Source organism: Suncus etruscus, chromosome 5 (assembly GCF_024139225.1).
Source record: "Suncus etruscus isolate mSunEtr1 chromosome 5, mSunEtr1.pri.cur, whole genome shotgun sequence".
In the NCBI taxonomy this organism is placed as follows: domain Eukaryota; kingdom Metazoa; phylum Chordata; class Mammalia; order Eulipotyphla; family Soricidae; genus Suncus; species Suncus etruscus.
Window position 1 is genome coordinate 79440151 of NC_064852.1, and position 19253 is coordinate 79459403.

The 19253-nt window shown below is 35.3% G+C and overlaps 1 protein-coding gene across 1 annotated transcript in view; it reads right to left on the reverse strand.

The window, feature by feature from the left end:
* Window positions 1-19253, reverse strand: part of IFIH1 (interferon induced with helicase C domain 1) — an 82891-nt gene that overhangs the window by 60796 nt on the left and 2842 nt on the right. Inside the window, exon 2 of the mRNA XM_049773365.1 lies at window positions 12345-12513. Coding sequence (XP_049629322.1) covers window positions 12345-12513 — 169 coding nt within the window. The remainder of the gene's footprint in view (window positions 1-12344; window positions 12514-19253) is intronic.

Consider the following 19253-nt stretch of genomic DNA (forward strand, 5'->3'; position numbering starts at 1 on the left):
AAATTAGTCAAAGAATGGGAACAGATGAAAATAGAAGTCTATGATAAGATCAACAGAAACAACTTAAGAATCATTGGAGTCCCAGAGACCCAGGAAGAAAATTCCCAGGAAGAATCAATGGTCAAGAACATCATTAAAGAGAAACTTCCAGAGCTAAAGAATATAGGTGATCAAATCCTACATGCTCGAAGAGTACCAACCAAAAGAGACCCCAGAAAAAACACCCCAAGACACATCCTAGTCACAATGACAAATCCCACAGATAGAGACAGAATTCTGAAAACAGCAAGATCAAAAGGGGAAATTACGTTCAAGCAAGCATCCTTGAGATTTACAGCAGACCTGTCACCAGAAACACTCAATGCCAGAAAGCAATGGTGGGATATTGTGACAAGACTGAATGAAATGAATGCTTCACCCAGAATACTATACCCAGCAAAACTCACTTTCCGATTTGACGGAAGAATACATGGTTTTACAGACAAAAAGCAGCTCAGAAACTTTACAGACTCCAAACCAGTCTTAAGAGAAAAACTGAAAGACCTAATTTAAGACAAGACTAACCAAGAGACACACCAAATTTCGATATAAAGATGGAATTAAATCCCAGGACAATTCTTTCTCTCAATGTCAATGGACTAAATGCACCAGTCAAGAGACACAGAGTGGCTAAATGGATCAAAAAACTCAATCCAACCTTCTGCTGCCTACAAGAAATGCACCTGAATAGTCAGAACAAACATAGACTCAAAATAAAAGGCTGGAGAAAAATTATCCAAGCAAAAAACACCCATAAAAAAGCTGGAGTGGACATACTAATATCAGATAATGCAAACTTTATACTCAGGAAGGTTGTAAGGGACAAAGATGGACATTTTATATTAATCAAGGGGTATGTAGAACAGGAAGAAATAACTCTCCTAAACATATATGCACCGAATGAGGGGCCAGCAAAATATTTAATACAACTGTTGACAAATCTGAAAAATAATATCAATAACAACACAATAATTGTGGGGGACCTCAACACGGCTCTGTCAACACTGGATAGGTCAACCAGACTGAAACTCAACAAGAATATACTAGACCTGAGGAGAGAATTGGAAGAAAGAGGCTTAGTGGATATATATAGGACACTCCACCCCCAGAAACCTGGATACACATTCTTCTCCAATGTACATGGGACATTCTCCAGGATAGACTACATGCTGGCACATAAAACATACCTCCATAATATCAAGAGGATAGAAATTTTGCAGACTGCCTTTGCTGACCACAAGGCTCTGAAATTATTTGTGAATTCCAAAGGGACTCAGAAGAAAAACCTTAACACCTGGAAGTTAAACAGCCTCATACTCAATAACCAGTGGGTCCGAGATGAAATCGAGGAGGAAATCAAAAGGTTCCTGGAAACAAATGACAATCAAGACACAAACTATCAGAACTTATGGGACACAGCAAAAGCAGTACTGAGAGGAAAATTTATAGCTTTGCAAGCACACATCAGGAAGGAAGAAGGAGCTTACCTGAGTAGCCTAATGACACAGCTAATAGAACTAGAAAATGCTCAACAAAAGGACCCAAAAATAGGAAGACAGAAGGAAATAACAAAGCTGAGAGCAGAAATCAATGAAGTGGAAACCCAAAAAACAATCCGAAAGATCAACGAAAGCAGAAGTTGGTTCTTTGAAAAACTAAACAAGATTGATAGACCACTGGCAAACCTAACAAAGAAAGAGAGAGAGAGAAACTTGATAACTCGTATTAGGAATGAAAAAGGAGAGATCACTACTGATATGAGAGAGATTCAGAGGGTAATCAGAAACTACTTTGAGAAACTCTACGCCACTAAAAATGAGAACCTGGAAGAAATGGATAAATTCTTGGACTCTTATAATCTTCCACGGTTGAAGGAAGAGGATGTAGCATATCTAAACAACCCCATCACCATTGATGAAATTAGAATGGTAATCAAAGGTCTGCCGAAAAACAAAAGCTCAGGCCCAGATGGATTCACTAATGAATTCTTTCAAACTTTCCAAGAGAAACTACTACCAATCCTGGCAAGACTCTTTCATGAAATTGAACAAACGGAAACACTTCCAAATAGCTTTTATGAAGCCCACATCACCTTGATACCTAAACCAGACAGAGATGCTACAAAAAAAGAAAATTACAGACCAATATCGCTGATGAATGCAGATGCAAAGATCCTCAACAAAATCCTGGCAAATAGGATTCAATGCCTCATTAAGAAGATCATCCACTATGATCAAGTAGGTTTCATCCCAGGAATGCAAGGCTGGTTTAACATCCGTAAATCTATCAACATCATACACAACATCAATAACAAGAAAAATAAAAACCACATGATCATATCAATAGATGCAGAGAAAGCATTTGATAAGGTCCAACACCCATTCTTGATCAAAACTCTCAGCAAGATGGGAATGGAAGGAACCTTTCTCAATCTAGTTGAAGCCATCTACCACAAGCCAACGGCAAATATTATCCTCAACGGAGAAAAACTAAAAGCCTTCCCTCTAAATTCTGGTACAAGACAAGGCTGTCCTCTCTCACCACTCCTATTCAACATAGCACTGGAAGTACTTGCTATAGCGATTAGGCAAGAAAAATATATCAAGGGAATCCAGATAGGAAAGGAAGAAGTCAAGCTCTCACTGTTTGCAGATGACATGATACTCTACTTAGAAAACCCTAAAGACTCTACCAAAAAGCTTCTAGAAACAATAGACTCATATAGCAAGGTGGCAGGCTACAAAATTAACACACAAAAATCAATGGCCTTTCTATACACCAACAGTAATAAGGAAGAAATGGACATTAAGAAAACAACCCCATTCACAATAGTGCCACACAAACTCAAATATCTTGGAATCAACTTGACTAAAAATGTGAAGGACCTATACAGAGAAAACTATAAAACTCTGCTCCAAGAAATAAGAGAGGACACGCGGAAATGGAAATGCATACCCTGCTCATGGATTGGCAGGATTAACATCATCAAAATGGCAATACTCCCCAAGGCATTATACAGATTTAATGCTATCCCTCTAAAGATACCCATGACATTCTTCAAAGAAGTGGATCAGACACTTTTGAAATTCATTTGGAACAATAAACACCCTCGAATAGCCAAAGCAATCATTGGGAAAAAGAATATGGGAGGAATTACTTTCCCCAACTTTAAACTGTACTACAAAGCAATAGTTATCAAAACAGCATGGTATTGGAATAAGGACAGGCCCTCAGATCAGTGGAATAGGCTTGAATACTCAGAAAATTTTCCCCAGACATACAATCAACTAATTTTTGACAAAGGAGCAGGAAACCCTAAATGGAGCAGGGAAAGCCTCTTCAACAAGTGGTGTTGGCACAATTGGATAGCTGCTTGCAAAAAATTGAACTTAGACCCCCAGCTATCATCATGTATGAAGGTAAAATCCAAATGGATTAAAGACCTCGATATCAGCCCCAAAACCATAAGATATATAGAACAGCACATAGGCAAGACACTCCAGGACATTACAGGCATCTTCAAGGAGGAAACTGCACTCTCCAAGCAAGTGAAAGCAGAGATTAACAGATGGGAATATATTAAGCTGAGAAGCTTCTGCACCTCAAAGGAAATAGTGCCCAGGATACAAGAGCCACCCACTGAGTGGGAGAAACTATTCACCCAATACCCATCAGATAAGGGGCTAATCTCCAAAATATACAAGGCACTGAAAGAACTTTACAAGAAAAAAACATCTAATCCCATCAAAAAATGGGGAGAAGAAATGAACAGACACTTTGACAAAAAAGAAATACAAATGGCCAAAATACACATGAAAAAGTGCTCCACATCACTAATCATCAGGGAGATGCAAATCAAAACAACGATGAGATACCACCTCACACCACAGAGAATGGCACAAATCACAAAGAATGAGAATAAACAGTGTTGGCGGGGATGTGGAGAGAAAGGAACTCTTATCCACTGCTGGTGGGAATGCTGTCTAGTTCAACCTTTATGGAAAGCGATATGGAGATTCCTCCAAAAACTTGAAATCGAGCTCCCATATGATCCAGCTATACCACTCCTAGGAATATACCCTAAGAACACAAAAATACAGTACAAAAACCCTTTCCTTACACCCATATTCATTGCAGCACTATTTACCATAGCAAGACTCTGGAAACAACCAAGATGCCCTTCAACAGATGAATGGCTAAAGAAACTGTGGTACATATACACAATGGAATATTATGCAGCTGTCAGGAGAGATGAAGTCATGAAATTTTTCTATACATGGATGTACACGGAATCTATTATGCTGAGTGAAATAAGCCAGAGAGAGAGAGAGAGAAACACAGAATGGTCTCACTCATCTATGGGTTTTAAAAAAATGAAAGACATTCTTGCAATAATAATTTTTAGACACAAAAGAGAAAAGAGCTGGAAGTTCCAGCTCACCACAGGAAGCTCACCACAAAGAGTGATGATTTTAATTAGAGAAATAACTACATTCTGAACTTTCCTAATAATGAGAATGTATGAGGGAAATGGAGAGCCTGTTTAAAGTACAGGCAGGGGTTAGGTGGGGAGGAGGGAGACTTGGGACATTGGTGGTGGGAATGTTGCACTGGTGATGGGTGGCGTTCTTTACATGACTGAAACCCAAACACAATCATGTATGTAATCAAGGTGTTTAAATAAAATTAAAAAAAAAAAAAGAAAAACCTTTGAAACACAAAACCAAAGAGGCAAAAAAATGTATTTGATTTGGTTTGAACTTTCCAGGACTGTTTTTTAGCAAACATGTACATGTTGCTATTTAGTTCTCCCTCCAGTCCATGTTAACGTCAATTTGGTATTTGTTTTACTTCCATCATATAGATATGGTTTTGGTTTCTATAAACAACTGAACTTCTCTGAGACATCACAATCTGTAAATCAGAGGAAATCATTTAGAAGAAATTATTTACAGAGTAAAAAACTATAGTTAACTTTCAAAACTTTACCTGAATCAAATGAGTTAATACCTGAAATTGTATAAGATGATTCCAGTGAAGTATTTTCAATGTCTAAGCCCTCTTTCTCTGGACTTGGCTGATCCGTGATTAAAAAAGTTGGCTCTTGAGCTTCAGGACCATCTTCCTGTGAGAATTTTTTAATTCCTGTGAATAAAAATATAAGAATACAAAACACTGGGGCTAGAGAGATAGTTATGGGTTTAAAGTTCTTGCCCTATATGCAATCAATCCCTGTTCAATCCTCAGCATCACATATGGTCTCCTAATCAGTGCTAGGAGTGATCCCTGAACACATAACCAGAAAGAGCCTTTGATCATGAACAACACCTGACAAAATAAAAATTTTTATAAATATGGCAGTGCATGCTATTATATGGTATACATTATCATTACTTGCCGCAGATTGCTCAGCCATAGGAGGGCAGCTCTAGGGTCCTCCTCAGAAGATGGGGGGCAAGGGGTTGGCATAACAAAAGACTTGAAGTCTTGGGTGCTGAAAAGTGGCTAAGAGCTTTGGCCTGAGCCTCAGCTACAGAGCAACTGCATTTATTTCTCTAGGTTATTTATACATCTAACAGCAGAATATTGGCAAAAAGTCAAAATACATCAATTTACAGGTTCCTCATTCCAACATATATTTAGCACATATTAGCAATTTTCTAGGCATGCTGACCTTATCAAGAGTTAGATCAAATCTTACTATTTTTAAACAATGGCACTCTGGTGATTGTCTGCATTTACTGTATGACCTAAGATTAGTGGTTAATGTGGTTAATCTTTACTTGATTATAGAAATCTGCCCAGCCTAAGCTGTGAGCAGGATTTTTATTATATTTAATATGTTATATATCCACCATTTTAAATCTATGTCTGGGGTTCCAGGTTTAGGTCTCCAATCATGTACTGCTTTGGTCCAAGCCTTTCACAGCCTTCTTTATTTGCTTTTTAGTAAATCCTTTCGTTCCTGTGTAAGACAACTTCAAAGAAGCATTGCTCTTATTAATATTTCTAAACGGGGCAATTTATAATAAGACACTCTTTGTCCTTCATTGCACCACTTCTCTGTTACCAGCCTCATCATACACTCCTGTAAAGGTAAGGGATCAGGTTAATCCTATGCTAAGTGGGCCATAGTCTAGTCCTATGATGGCTCCCATCATTTTTCCCTGTATTACCATCATATGCCTTGCTTTTTCTTAGGAACATAAGAAATCCTGTTTCCTTTACCTGATCTATTTCTGCCTTATTATAGGGACACTCAAATGAATCTGTCACAGTCCTTTAAGTGTCTCCAGCTGTCAGGTTTTGTGCTTTGGGTTTTTCCCTACATTCTTCTATTGGAGACTTTTCTACTTATAACTGATCCAAAGTTGTTGCTAAATGATTCTTACTATTATTATTCTTAAGGATATTAGTGATAGGTTTTAAGCAAAATTCCTTGATTTTCTGCTAAAAGCTTCTTTTCTAAAAATCATTCTTGGAAGTTTCTGTGTGATTCATAAAATCATTAGCGTGCTTTCAAATAATTATGTTATGTATTTCTATAGAATCTAGTGTTCCCAGATTACTGTATTATGGAATAAAAAAAAAAACCAATCATCATTATTCCCAGAGCAGTACATGACATGGGGAATATTTTCTTGCTCCAAGACCACCTACAACTGTTCCAGGAAAAAAACTTTCGTGACAATTTTTCCTCAGGTCTGAGAACATGGCTTTTACTATGTCACAGACTCCATTGGAGCTGCCATGGCAATTACTATTATTTTAAATGAAATGGAAGTATCTAATAGAAAAATATTAGGCTGAATGCAAATTGTATTGCAATGCAAGTTTCTATATAATAGAAATAGTTATTATTTTTATTTTGAAGATGAGGTAATCTTTAGTAGAAATTAACTTCATACTTTGAATTTTGAAAGAATTGGGGCAAGACTTTGCTATGAGATAGCATTTTTATTTTTAATTTTGGGTCAAAATTTGGCTAGGCCCAAAGCCTACTGCTAGCATGGTACTCAGTGATCACTACTGGTAATGTGGTGGGACCATGCAGATCTGGAGAGTAAAGCTCAGACTATCATACTGAAAACTTGCACACCAGTTTTTTGAGCTATCTTCCTAGATTCAAAATTTTTATTTTTAATATGAACATTAAATTTTTGCAATGGCTACATTTTATTTAAAAATAACATAGTATTATGCTAGTAACACAAGAAAGTTAACTTATTTCTTAACTGTCCGGCCTTTTTGGAAAGTAAAGCACTTACTTCAGGATATGAAGTTAAACTTAAGGTTGAGTTCATGGAAATGCAAATTTGGTGCAAGTTTTTCTTTAGCTTGTGCTCTTGCCATTTTGTTCCCTCATGCATTCTACACAATATATACATATGCTTTAATGTCAGCCTAAATGCATGTATTCTGAATTGGGGGAGATTTTTTAAAAATGTAATGAAATATTATATTTTTCCCATCACTTTTCCTTTATTATTTATTTCAATATTTTCTTCCTTGAAGCAAATGTATAGTTTTATTAAGAACCTATATTTATTAAAAAAAGAAAAAATAACTTCTGTCCTTCTGAAGGTACAGTCTGGCGAAGAAGACTGATGACATCAGGAAAATGTCCTAACGTGTATTTCACCTTAGTACATTTGAGGGAATAAGAGGAAAAAGTGCATGTAGAATTTTCTTAGAAAACTTTTCTGACTCTAGACTGTCTTTGTCAGACAATTTGACAATGTTTGCAACAACATAAATTAAATATGTTTGGGATTTATAATCAAATAATCAGTTTATGTATATGTTGGCCATGTAAGAACGTTAAATATGTTGACTCATTCAATCCTCAAAAGTATACTCAGTAATATATATTATCATTTTTGTTTCACAGAAAAATAGACTGAAGCACAAAAAAACAAGTGTCAGGCCAAATTCACATCAAATATCCAAAGCCATAACTTGGGCTCCTGGATCAGTCAGATCTGAATAATATAATAAAATGCTATAGATTAGTAATTTAAGCTTCCAAATTATCCTTTTACAGTTTTGAAGACTAGAAGTCTAATATTAATATACCAGCATATTGGTGTCACTGAGCTCTCTAGTTGGTTTTAAAAGTCCACCTTCACTCTTTTCACATGGTAGAGACAGAGAAAGACAAAGATCTCTCTTATTTTTTATTCTCTGTCCTATCAGATTAGTACTCATCTTTCTGACTCTCATTATAATTACCTCCTGAAAACCCCACTCCCCAAATGCAGACACACACAGGATGAGCTTCATTTTAAAATTTTTGGAGAGCAACCAGACATAACAGTGGGCAGAGTGGTCACCTTGCATATGGCTGACCCAGTTTCAATCTCAGGTACTCCATGTGGTTCTCCACGGACTCCCGGGAATGAAACTTTTATCAGAGCCAGGAGATCCCCAAGCACACTCTGAGTACCAATGTACTCAGAAAAATTTTAAAAAAGAAAGAAAAAAATCAACGTTTTTTTGGAGGAACGGTCAGAAAGTTAATTTAGGGCTTAATATCCTTCCTGGCATTTGTCAGCACTGGTTTGATCTTTGACAACAAATGTTCCCCTAAGCATCCCAAAAGTGACTCCTGAAGACAGAGCTAGAGTAAGGCATGAGCACTGCTGAGTATGGTCCCAAAGCAGATATGATCAAAAGAATAACCTTAAGTAAATTGCTCTATTTCCTATCATAAAAAATGCTTAGATTTGCATAAATTACACTGAACAATCAATCTTTAAATTCCTGATTCTCTGGTTGATTTTTCTGAGAACATAAGTAAACCTACTTGGAATGAGTTGGTCAGAAGCAACCTGACTGCCAAAAATGATGGTGGGGAGGAGTATAAGAGAGCTGAGCCTCTGATTGAGATTGGATTTCTCTCTCACACAGGATGGAAGCTTAGATGCTTTCTCTTCTATGGCTTCCTTCAAAAGATCTTACTTGTTTGAACCTACATACTGATCAAGACAGGGGGAAAATGCCAACTGTGAGAGGACAACTACCACATATAAATTTTGCTTTATTTTTTTGTTTTTATTTGTGGGGGGGCACACTCAGTGGCACTTAGCTATTTCTGGCTCTGTGCTCAGAAATAGCCCCTGGCTTGAAAGACCATATGGGATGACAGGGATCAAACCTGCATCCGTCCTGGGTCAGCCATGTGTAAGGCAAATAAATGTCCTATTGCTGTGTTACCTCTCTGGCCCCATAAATTTTTCTTTTCATAAATCTTTGTCTCCTTCACAGAAACTTAGTCTTGATCATCTAGTAAATGGGTATGAACTGGGAGAAAATAGACAAACCAAGTCAGTAAAAAACAAGATACAGACCAAATCAGATTAGAAAGTTTTAGTATAAAAAAAAGAAACAAAAGAGGAAGGCATAAAAATTCTAGATATTTATAAATACTAGATTAGATGTTTTCTAACACTACTGTAGTGGTATTTCATGAAGTTTACTATATAAACTATCAGGATTATTATTCAATGGATTAAAATTTGAAAATTACATTAAATTTATAAGAAGACATCCTGCACAAGAATTTAATAATACCTTAGCAAGCATATTCCTCACATTCATGAGGTCCTGGGTTTGATCCCTGGAAGCAATAATAAATTAATTCTTGAAAATATTTCCAGATATGTAGTCTATTCTAAATACATCTATAAAACACTTTGGGACAGACTTTTCTCTTAACTAAACAAGTCTTCTACACAATTTTCAAATGGGCAGGTTCCTTTTACCTGGGGAAATGGATATTATAATGTCTTTTGTGATTTGAAGAAGATATTTTTGCTATTCCTGGTTATATGAAGACCAAAAGTTATTTTTAAGGGAGATGAGAATGAAAATTTGTGGGCTGTACTCTAGGTCATTGTTTAAGCCTGAGGAAAATTCTGGCCACATCTGAAAGGTGACACTTCAGCCTTTTTTGGGGGGGGGAGGGGGGTTTGGGTCACACCCAGCAGTGCTCATGGTTTATTCCTGGCTTTACATTCAGAAATCACTCCTGGCAGGCTCAGAGGATCATATGTGATGCCAAGATTCGAACCACTGTCCGTCTACATGCAAAGCATGCCCTACCTCCATCCTATCTCTCTGGCCATGTGCATTTGCATTTAGAGAAATAACTACATTGAGAACTATCATAACAATATGAATGAATGAGGGAAGTAGAAGTGGGGTGGGGTGGGGAGGAGGGAGATTTGGGACATTGGTGATGGGGATGTTGCACTGGTGAAGGGGGGTGTTCTTTACATGACTGAAACTCAACTACAATCGTTTGTAATCAAGGTGTTTAAATAAAATAAAGATATTTTAAAAAAAGAGACACTTCAGAATGATGGCAGAACTGCATTACATAAATACAAATAACCATAGGCTTGGGGTGACAAGCAATGCTGAGCCTTCTCCAGAGAACAAAAGAAGTAAAATATAGATGCTTCTCATGGAAAAGGACTTTCTGCAGTTCACTGACAGCTAAAAGAGAAACAGTGACAGAAGTCCAAGAAACTATACGCGGACAATTGTAGAATGTTGAGTTCAAATAAATGACACTGAATTTTTATTTTGGACAAGAAAAAAACCTTTGAATTAAACCTTAGTTATACTTCATTTACTATATTTCTTTGTCATAGAGGCCCATTATGCAAATTTATAATTCTTTAGAAGTTTCTAATACTTAACAGCAAAAATAACTGACTACTTGAATGTGTATATATATTTATGTTTATCTATGTGTATGTGGACATTTCAAAGTACTAGGCAATGGGACAATATAAAGTTACCTCACACATATAGCAAAAGTAAAACAAGATATTTACTCTAATAAGTTAATAACTATTTGTTTTATTTTGTATAATTTATGAAACTTTATTCTATACTTGATTTTCTACAAAATTTGATTAAACATTTTAAAATTAAATGAACCTAGTTAACATCATTGTTTATTGAGTACGTATTTCCATTCAACAGTGTATGGGAATGGGTATTTGGTTTTATTTAAGTTTAAATCTTCAGAAGCAGTAGCAATGTCTAGTACATGATTGGCACTGATTGAGTATTCATTGAATGATTAATCACTAACTGAGAGAAATAATTTATTTCAAGCTCATTACACTTGAGAATATAACTCCTTAAATAATTTATTACCAATTAACTTTCAACTTGTCTTACATATATTTTTAATAAATAGGGTATTTCTATTCTTAAAAACTAGTCAAAATTAGTAAAAACACTATATGTGAGAAAATCATAATTTAAAAAAATTAATAAAATTAATAAAAATTAATAAAAAAATCTTTTTTGTTGTTTTGGTTTTTCTTTTGGGTCATACCCGACAGTGCTCAAGGGTTACTCCTGGTTAGAACCAGGAAATCGCTCCTGGCAGGCTCAGGGGACCATATGGGATGTCAGGATTTGAACTACTGATCTTCTACATGCAAGGCAAATGCCTTACCTCCATGCTATCTCTCCGGCCCCAAAAATCTTTCTTTTTATAACTGAGTAACTTTTTGTTTGTTTTCTTTGAGTGGGGTTGAGAGGGTGGTTGCCAAGCCACACCCAGCTGTGCACAGAGTTCACTTCTAGGGATACTCAGACAAACTTACGCAATTTAAATGATCAAGCCAGATCACAAACAAGCTGAGTGCTTTAACCTCTGAAATATATCTCCAGCATTATCATTGAGAACAGGAAGTTATTATTAAAATGCATTAATCATAATAGACCTTTTAATTACATGTCTTAAAAGTATAAATAGAAGAATATAAGGCAGGGTCATAACAGCTCAAATACTTTCTTTTAATGTATTTGTGTCTATTAAAATATCTTCCCTTAATATTTCCAGGCAATAACCTTATTTCCAAAACAAGATGAAGTAAATAAATCATTGCTGATTTTTTTGAACTTCAGAAAGTTAATATTTTACACAACACTTGAGCAGCACCTCTTAAACTTTTTCCACTCACAACTTTTTTGTCCCAAAGAAATGCAACATGGGCAAGCACTACCAGTAACATTGCAGATTCATGACGTATTTAATTTTTGCTGTTTTGCATCAGAAAAGTTTACTCCTGACAGAAGTGTCATGATCTTCACTTTCAGATATGCAAGCCCATGTGTCATGACTCACAGTTTAAAAAATGAGATACTAAATTATCTCTCCTTCTAGTGCTGAAATGTTGCCTAAGAATATCTTAGTGTCTGATCTTGTGTCAGTGGACTTCACTAAACTCTCAGTCACCAGTGAAACGTACTAACTTCCTTAGTAGAAATGGAAATACCTGCACTGTTTTCAGAGTGATGGGAGCCAGTTAACTCTTGGGCCAGTGCTTCATTTCCTGTTTGGTTTAGAACATTCAGGAAAGTAGAAAACCAGTGTTCTTTCCGCACAATCCTTTTCAGTAGTTCTCTTACACCTGCTTCATTTGCATTATTTTCTGCAGCAGAAACCTGTTTTAAGATAAACATAGAAAAAAAAAGATAAACATAGAATTAAAGAAAATCAGGAGTTGTAGCAATAGTACAGTAAATAGGACACTTGCCTTGCATTCAGCTGGTCTTTGTTTGTTCACCAAAATCCCATGTAGTCCTCCAACCCAAACAGGAATGATCCCTGAGCACCACCCAAAAACAACAATTTTTTTAATTAACCATATTCTAAATATATTTAAAAATGAATAGGCCTTTTGGAAACTAAGTAAGCAAGCAGTAAGTAGGAAGATTTATGTTCAAAACTTAAAGAAAATAGCAATATTATTTGTAGAATAAATTCTGGACTCTAGGGTAGGCCACACATCTTTTTAAATATAACCAGAAGGGTTAGGAAGATAAAGTGGCAGAACACATGTCTAGCATGTACTAAGTTTAAACTCAAATCTCAGACACCACAGAGTCTCAGAAAAAAAAAAAATTAAGTTGACACACTGAACGCAGCAACTCCAGGAGCAGGTCCCAGACCACGTGTACATACAAAGAGGCAGTATTAATAAATTTTAAGTAATTAAATTAAAAATAAATTAGTATAAACTCTATTTTAAGTTCCTTTAATATTTTGGATTGATACTTAAGGAAAACATATTCTAGTCCCAAGCTATGTCTCATGCACATATATCTTTCTGTATGTATGACTTGCTATTTCTCTTCACATCATGGAATGTGTAAATAGGAAATTAAGCCTTTATTATCTTACTCCTCATTCTTCTTTAATATCATGATGAAGGAATTTCTATTGTTTTTATACTATTCCCTACATAGTATTTGCAATTCTTGACCTATTTTCTTAACTTGCATTCATTTGGGACAGAAAGATAATATAATCAGTAAAGTGCTTGCCTTGCACACTGCTGATCTGAGTTCAATTGAGCACTGCAAGTAGTGATTATTCCTGAGAAGTCAGGAATCATCCCTAACCACCACTGGGTGTGGCGCACACACACACACACACACACACACACACACACACACACACTTATACACACGTGCGCATTCGCTCACACAAACTTGTGTTAATTAGAACTGTGAGAAAACATTTACTTCTGTATGTATCTATGTCTTTTGTAAGCATCAGGAATAGTTATTCCTATATTCCTTCATAATAATCTTTAGCTTTTGCTTAATTTACCTTTTAGAATAACCCAGCATATATTTTAAAATATGGGTCATATATATATATTATCAATATCAGAATATATCTGCCAACATATGGTGTCAATATCTAATACAAGTCACATTTAGACCAGAAGTCAAGATCTAATCAACTTGTTATGTCATTGATAAACAAGTCATATTATCTCAGTTTCTCTCTATATAATTTAAGGGGACTGAAAAGAAAGGAAAACTTTCCCCTATACATTAGAATACTGTTCTAAAAATACTGATGGGAGACAGGGTGGGAGCAGAGATATAGAGATTAAAGCATTGTCTTAAACATGGTTGCCCCCTAGTGGATCCTGGGCATTAGATATGGTACCCCAGGTACCATCAGAACCAGAAGTAAATCCTGTGCGAGCACTACACAGTCTCAAGATCCAGAAATTATTTTCAAGCACAATTCTGGGATTAGTAGGGATGTTGTATTACCCAGTTTGACAACCTTTCCCTCCCCCAAAAATAAATCATTATACAATAATCTTTAAATAGTGATCTACCTCCAAGAGATGAATTGTATTTTTTGGGAAATGTGGAAAATAAAGATTTTAAATCAACGAATTGTTATAAGCATCAATTTAAATGAAAATATTAAATAATATATTTCAAGGCTTTTCTTAACATCTGCCCATCTTCTATATGCATGATTTGCAATAGCTATATTAAATCCCACAAAATTTAGGCAGTTTCTAGATTTATTAATATGGTATATGATTTCTAATTAAGAAATTTGTAATTTTTTGGCTTTTGGGCCACACCCTGTGATGCTCAGGGGTTCCTCCTGACTATGCACTCAGAAATCATTCCTGGCTTTGGGGGACCATATAGGATGCCTGGAATTGTACACAGGTCCCTCTTGGGTAAGCTGCAGGCAAGGCAAGTGCCCTACCGCTGCATTATTGCTCTGGCCCCAAGAAACTTGTATTCTTGTAAAAATTATTATAAATAAAGCTATTTACTATATAATTATTTTGTATAGTTAGGAAAAATGTCTGTACTTATAAGCATGTTTTAATCAATAAACACTACTTATATAGAAGCTTACAACATAAAATTCTGTTTATTCATTTGTTTTTGTTTATGTTTCTCAGCCACACCACATTGTGTTCAGAGTTTAGTCCAGGCTCTTTGTTCAGGGATCACACCTGCTCAGGGAACCATATGTGATGCCAATGTTCACTTTGCACATTACACTAATAGATAGACTATGTGCAAGGCAAGCACTTAAGCCCACCGTATTATCTCTTTGGCTCCCAACAATGACATTTTAATCAATATCTATTAGAGTTATAGACTAATATTAATGGTGATTCTTATAGACTTTGCATGTATTAATTCTGTAACTCTGGAGAAAGCACTAATATTACGCATTGAAAGATCAGAAATATAAGGCACATGGACTCCTGTGCCATGCACATGGTCCTTGCATATACATGTTGCCTGCATCTCCCCCCTTGAGTTGTGTATATACTTGCTTTCACACTGGCTTGTGTATCTGGGCTCTCTCCACCTTTGTAGAAACCTGTGCTCTCCTTGAGCATGTTACTTTCTCCCTTTTTTATTCATTCTCTCTTTTCTTCATAATTTCTAAATAAAACCTGTTTTATTTCCAAAAAAGATAGATTAGTAATCTATCCAGTTTCCTCCCCAAGATCACAACTAATAAATTGTAGAGATATAATTTAATCCAGGTCATTGGCTCTTGGGGCCAAATATTGCCTTTCTGAACTAATATATAGCACATAATAATAATTCAGTAATTGTCTCCAACTTGAAAATTTATTTATGGCAAGAGCTGGCTAAAATGACTACATGAGCAGACTAGAATTTAGTTCATTTCAGTCTATTTTCCCTATATTATCTGACTTTTCATTCTTCCTTATAATTTAATTAAATTCTTGCTTATTTACCTCTTTTCTTCCAGCTTTATTAGTCTCCGAATGGAAAAATCGTAATCTTATCTGGTATGTGTAGCATCTTTCTTAATACCTGCTAATTTCATCAATAACAGCTAAACAACTAAATAACTAGTTCTAGCACCTTCTCAGACATTTTCATTTTCAATGACTCCATCATTTAATCATACTTAAAGCCATTTACAAAACATCTCTATAAAGAAATTTTGTACTAATGAACACTTCTACTAAATTAACCTTATCTATAAATTTAAACTGTTAAGTAGAAATTTTCTGAAAAACTACATTTGCCAAGCTTGTTTGGTCCTGACTAAATTCAGGCAAAGGTTTATTGTGGTATTAATTCCTTCAAGTATTTTCCTTATTTGAATTTGATTCAAGCAGTTTAACTAAAATTCTGAATTTTTAGGAAATATTAACAATTTGGGTGTTAGAAAGTATATTAATTTCCTTCAAAGGAGCCGTGTATATTTTCCTTAATGTTTCTTCTAAAATATAATAAAGACAGTAAATCCTTATGTAAAACTCAATTACTAAAATTTGGGGTATCCGGATATATAATAATTCCCATGCCTGTCCTCCTTGAGTGGATGCCTGTGAATCTGAAGTGAAATCTGAAGTGAATCTGAGGTGAAGTCTATATTGTTTACTTAGTTACAAAACAGAAAACAAAAGTGAACCTGAAGAATGCAACTGAGGTGTGGTGTTGGAAATCATGCACATAGGAAACCTGCATTGACAGTACTCTAAATCTCAGGACCTCAATCAAAAAAAGTTAAAAAGTATAAAGTTTATAAACGATAATTCAATGTATTCTAAATACCTTGACCTCAATTTTTCTTTCCAACAGAAATCATTGGAGAAATCAATAATATTTTCATTTAGCACTGGCTTGTCAACACAATTTTGGAGTTCAATAAAAATGTTTTCTTCCAGGTCAGAGCAATAATACAGCAGGTATTCTATCTCGGACACCCATAAGGTACTCAGAGCCCTGCCAGGAGCAATTCCATTTTATAGAGCCAGGAATAAGTTCAGAGCACTGTTCATGTACTCCCCCCCGAAAAAAAATATGCTTTCTTCCCCACATCAAACTTAGTTATTTAAATAGTTGCGATCCTCCAGAGCATTAGATTCCAGCTCTCAGAATAGTAGTTCCCCTATTTTATATATGTGTATATACATATTTAATATGTATATATGCTTATTCATATGCAAAGTTCCATTAAAATTTAATTTATAAGTTACACACAGTAAGAGCTTAATGATATTTAAAACAAACTGGAACATTTAAAACAATATGAAAGCAATGAGAGTTACACATATATTCTGTTTATCTCTCTCCTTTACTGTTTCAAAATATCTTCCTGTACAGAATATTTCTAGTTTTAACTTAAAATTGACACTATGGAAGGCAAATGGGAAAATGGAGACTAATGTACCAATAAATGAGGAAACAAGTGATGTTAAAAACAGAATTTTTTTTTCTTTACTATTTTGGGGAAGCTAGGACTTCCAAGAAAAACTTAATAGGCCTAGAGGTTCTGCTGGCCTTTATCAGTCACCCAGACTGGCAAATCATTCAGATCTTCAAGATTTAGTATTATTTTTCAGCCCTGCAGAGTAGGATTGAGCTCATGGGCCTCTGGGGCTTCACTAAGAGATGCTGGGAAGTCAAACCAGAGTCTCAGCATGCAAGGTATGTGACTTAACTTCTGTACTATCTCTCTGATACAAAAAAACAAACAAACAAACAAACAAACAAAAATTTTTAAAGAGCTTTACCCTAGTAGAACTAACTGAATGTGCTGCAAGGCTACTCCTGGTAATGCTAGGCCACAGTCAACATTATTCAGGAGGCCATGAACTTAGTGGGAATCAAACTCCAGGCATTGCACATGTCAGGTATGTACTTTACCATTGTAGTTGCCTTCACAGTCCAAACACTATTTTTAAGAAACAGCCCCTCCAAAAGTTTAGTATCTTTGCAAACAAATGAATATGTATTGTCATATTGACATAGAAAATTCCTTTTTAGTATTTTTTCATACTAATAAATTTTGTACCCTATAAGAATACACCAAGCTATTAACACAAAATAAAGGCATTCCATCTTTTTCTTTCTTATAAAGCTCCTCCTTTGATATGTAAAATTTGTCCTGGATTTGATTCCATCCTTCCCTGTCTGGTTTAAAGGGTATTGGTTTAATAAAGAAAGAGGCAGTTCTGGTTTTTGGCTCAGGAAGAAAGACCATGTGGTGAAAAACCATGGAAACCATGATTCTTTCCTGACTGGTGTAGTTTGTTAATCCTTTGCTGTTACCCTGCTTCTTCAGACCCATTTACCTGGGGATGGATATACAGTGTATGGGGTGATCTCACAACTAGTGGATTTTATTTTACATACCCATCCTAATTTACCTATCAAAATAAATTAAATGGGGAGAGACTAGAACATGGCATATTTAATTCCATAGAGAAAGAATTACACTAATTTTCTAATGACTAAGCCAAATAAAATATACAGACTGTTTCCAGGAATATAGATAATTAAATCACTGACATAGATGGGTCTGAAATAGGTGTCTCTCCACATCTGTTCAGGATGATATTAAGACACAATAGGAATGGGGCCAGAGTGATAGCACAGAGGAAGGGAATTTGCCTTGCACGTGGCCAACCTGGGATGAACCCAGGTTCAATCCCCGGCATAAGATGTGGTTCCTCAGCCTTGCAGGATGAGTTTCTGAGAGCACTGCCAAGTGTGACCCCCCAAAAAACAAACAAACAGACACAATAGGAATGTTTATTGATCACTTCCAGGGGTCATGGTTGTCTAAGTCAATGATCTTACCAAGGTGTTACTAATATTTTAAACTACAAATGGCTCAACTCTGGGAACACTCTTATCCTTAGAATCATTTGATTATGACTACTTTTAAGTAACTCCTATATTGATTGAAGAATCTCCAGTTTTCACAATAGTTCTCACATTATTAAACATCTTAAACCATTTATTGAATGATCAACATAAACTCCATGCTGCTTAGGCAGAGTACATATTATTCTCCAAAGCTTTCACCAGAGTGGTGTCAGGCACTAATGTTTCATCTATAAATGTAAACCCAATTTAATCAACTTATTAATCAAATACTTTTACTGAGTAATTGCTGTACACAAATTTGAATCTCAAATACTGTTTCAAAAGCTATCATAAGGGAATCAGGGATTATCAGGTTAAAATGGACATTTTAATCTAATAGTACACGTTGAAAATGTCTAACAGAAATATAGGAGAATTGAAATATTTTTAAAGCCTTATTTCATATAAATGCTTCACCAAACTGTCAAAAAAGTAAATTGTATAGCTTAATCTTTATCATCTGTCTATTCTCTCCATTCTTGAATGTCTTAGCAAGGCAATTGACTGTATTATGTGTTTTAACCTTATTCCAGAACCCTTTTTGCAATAAATTCATCATTCAGAAATTATAAAACATGAAACATGTAACTAATCCTGACATTCTTAGTATTTTCATGAGTAGTTAGGGTCACAAAACTTATCTAACTTGGGTTAAAGTATTAGACATTATAAAATTCAAGAAAAATGTTTCAAATTCAGGTCTT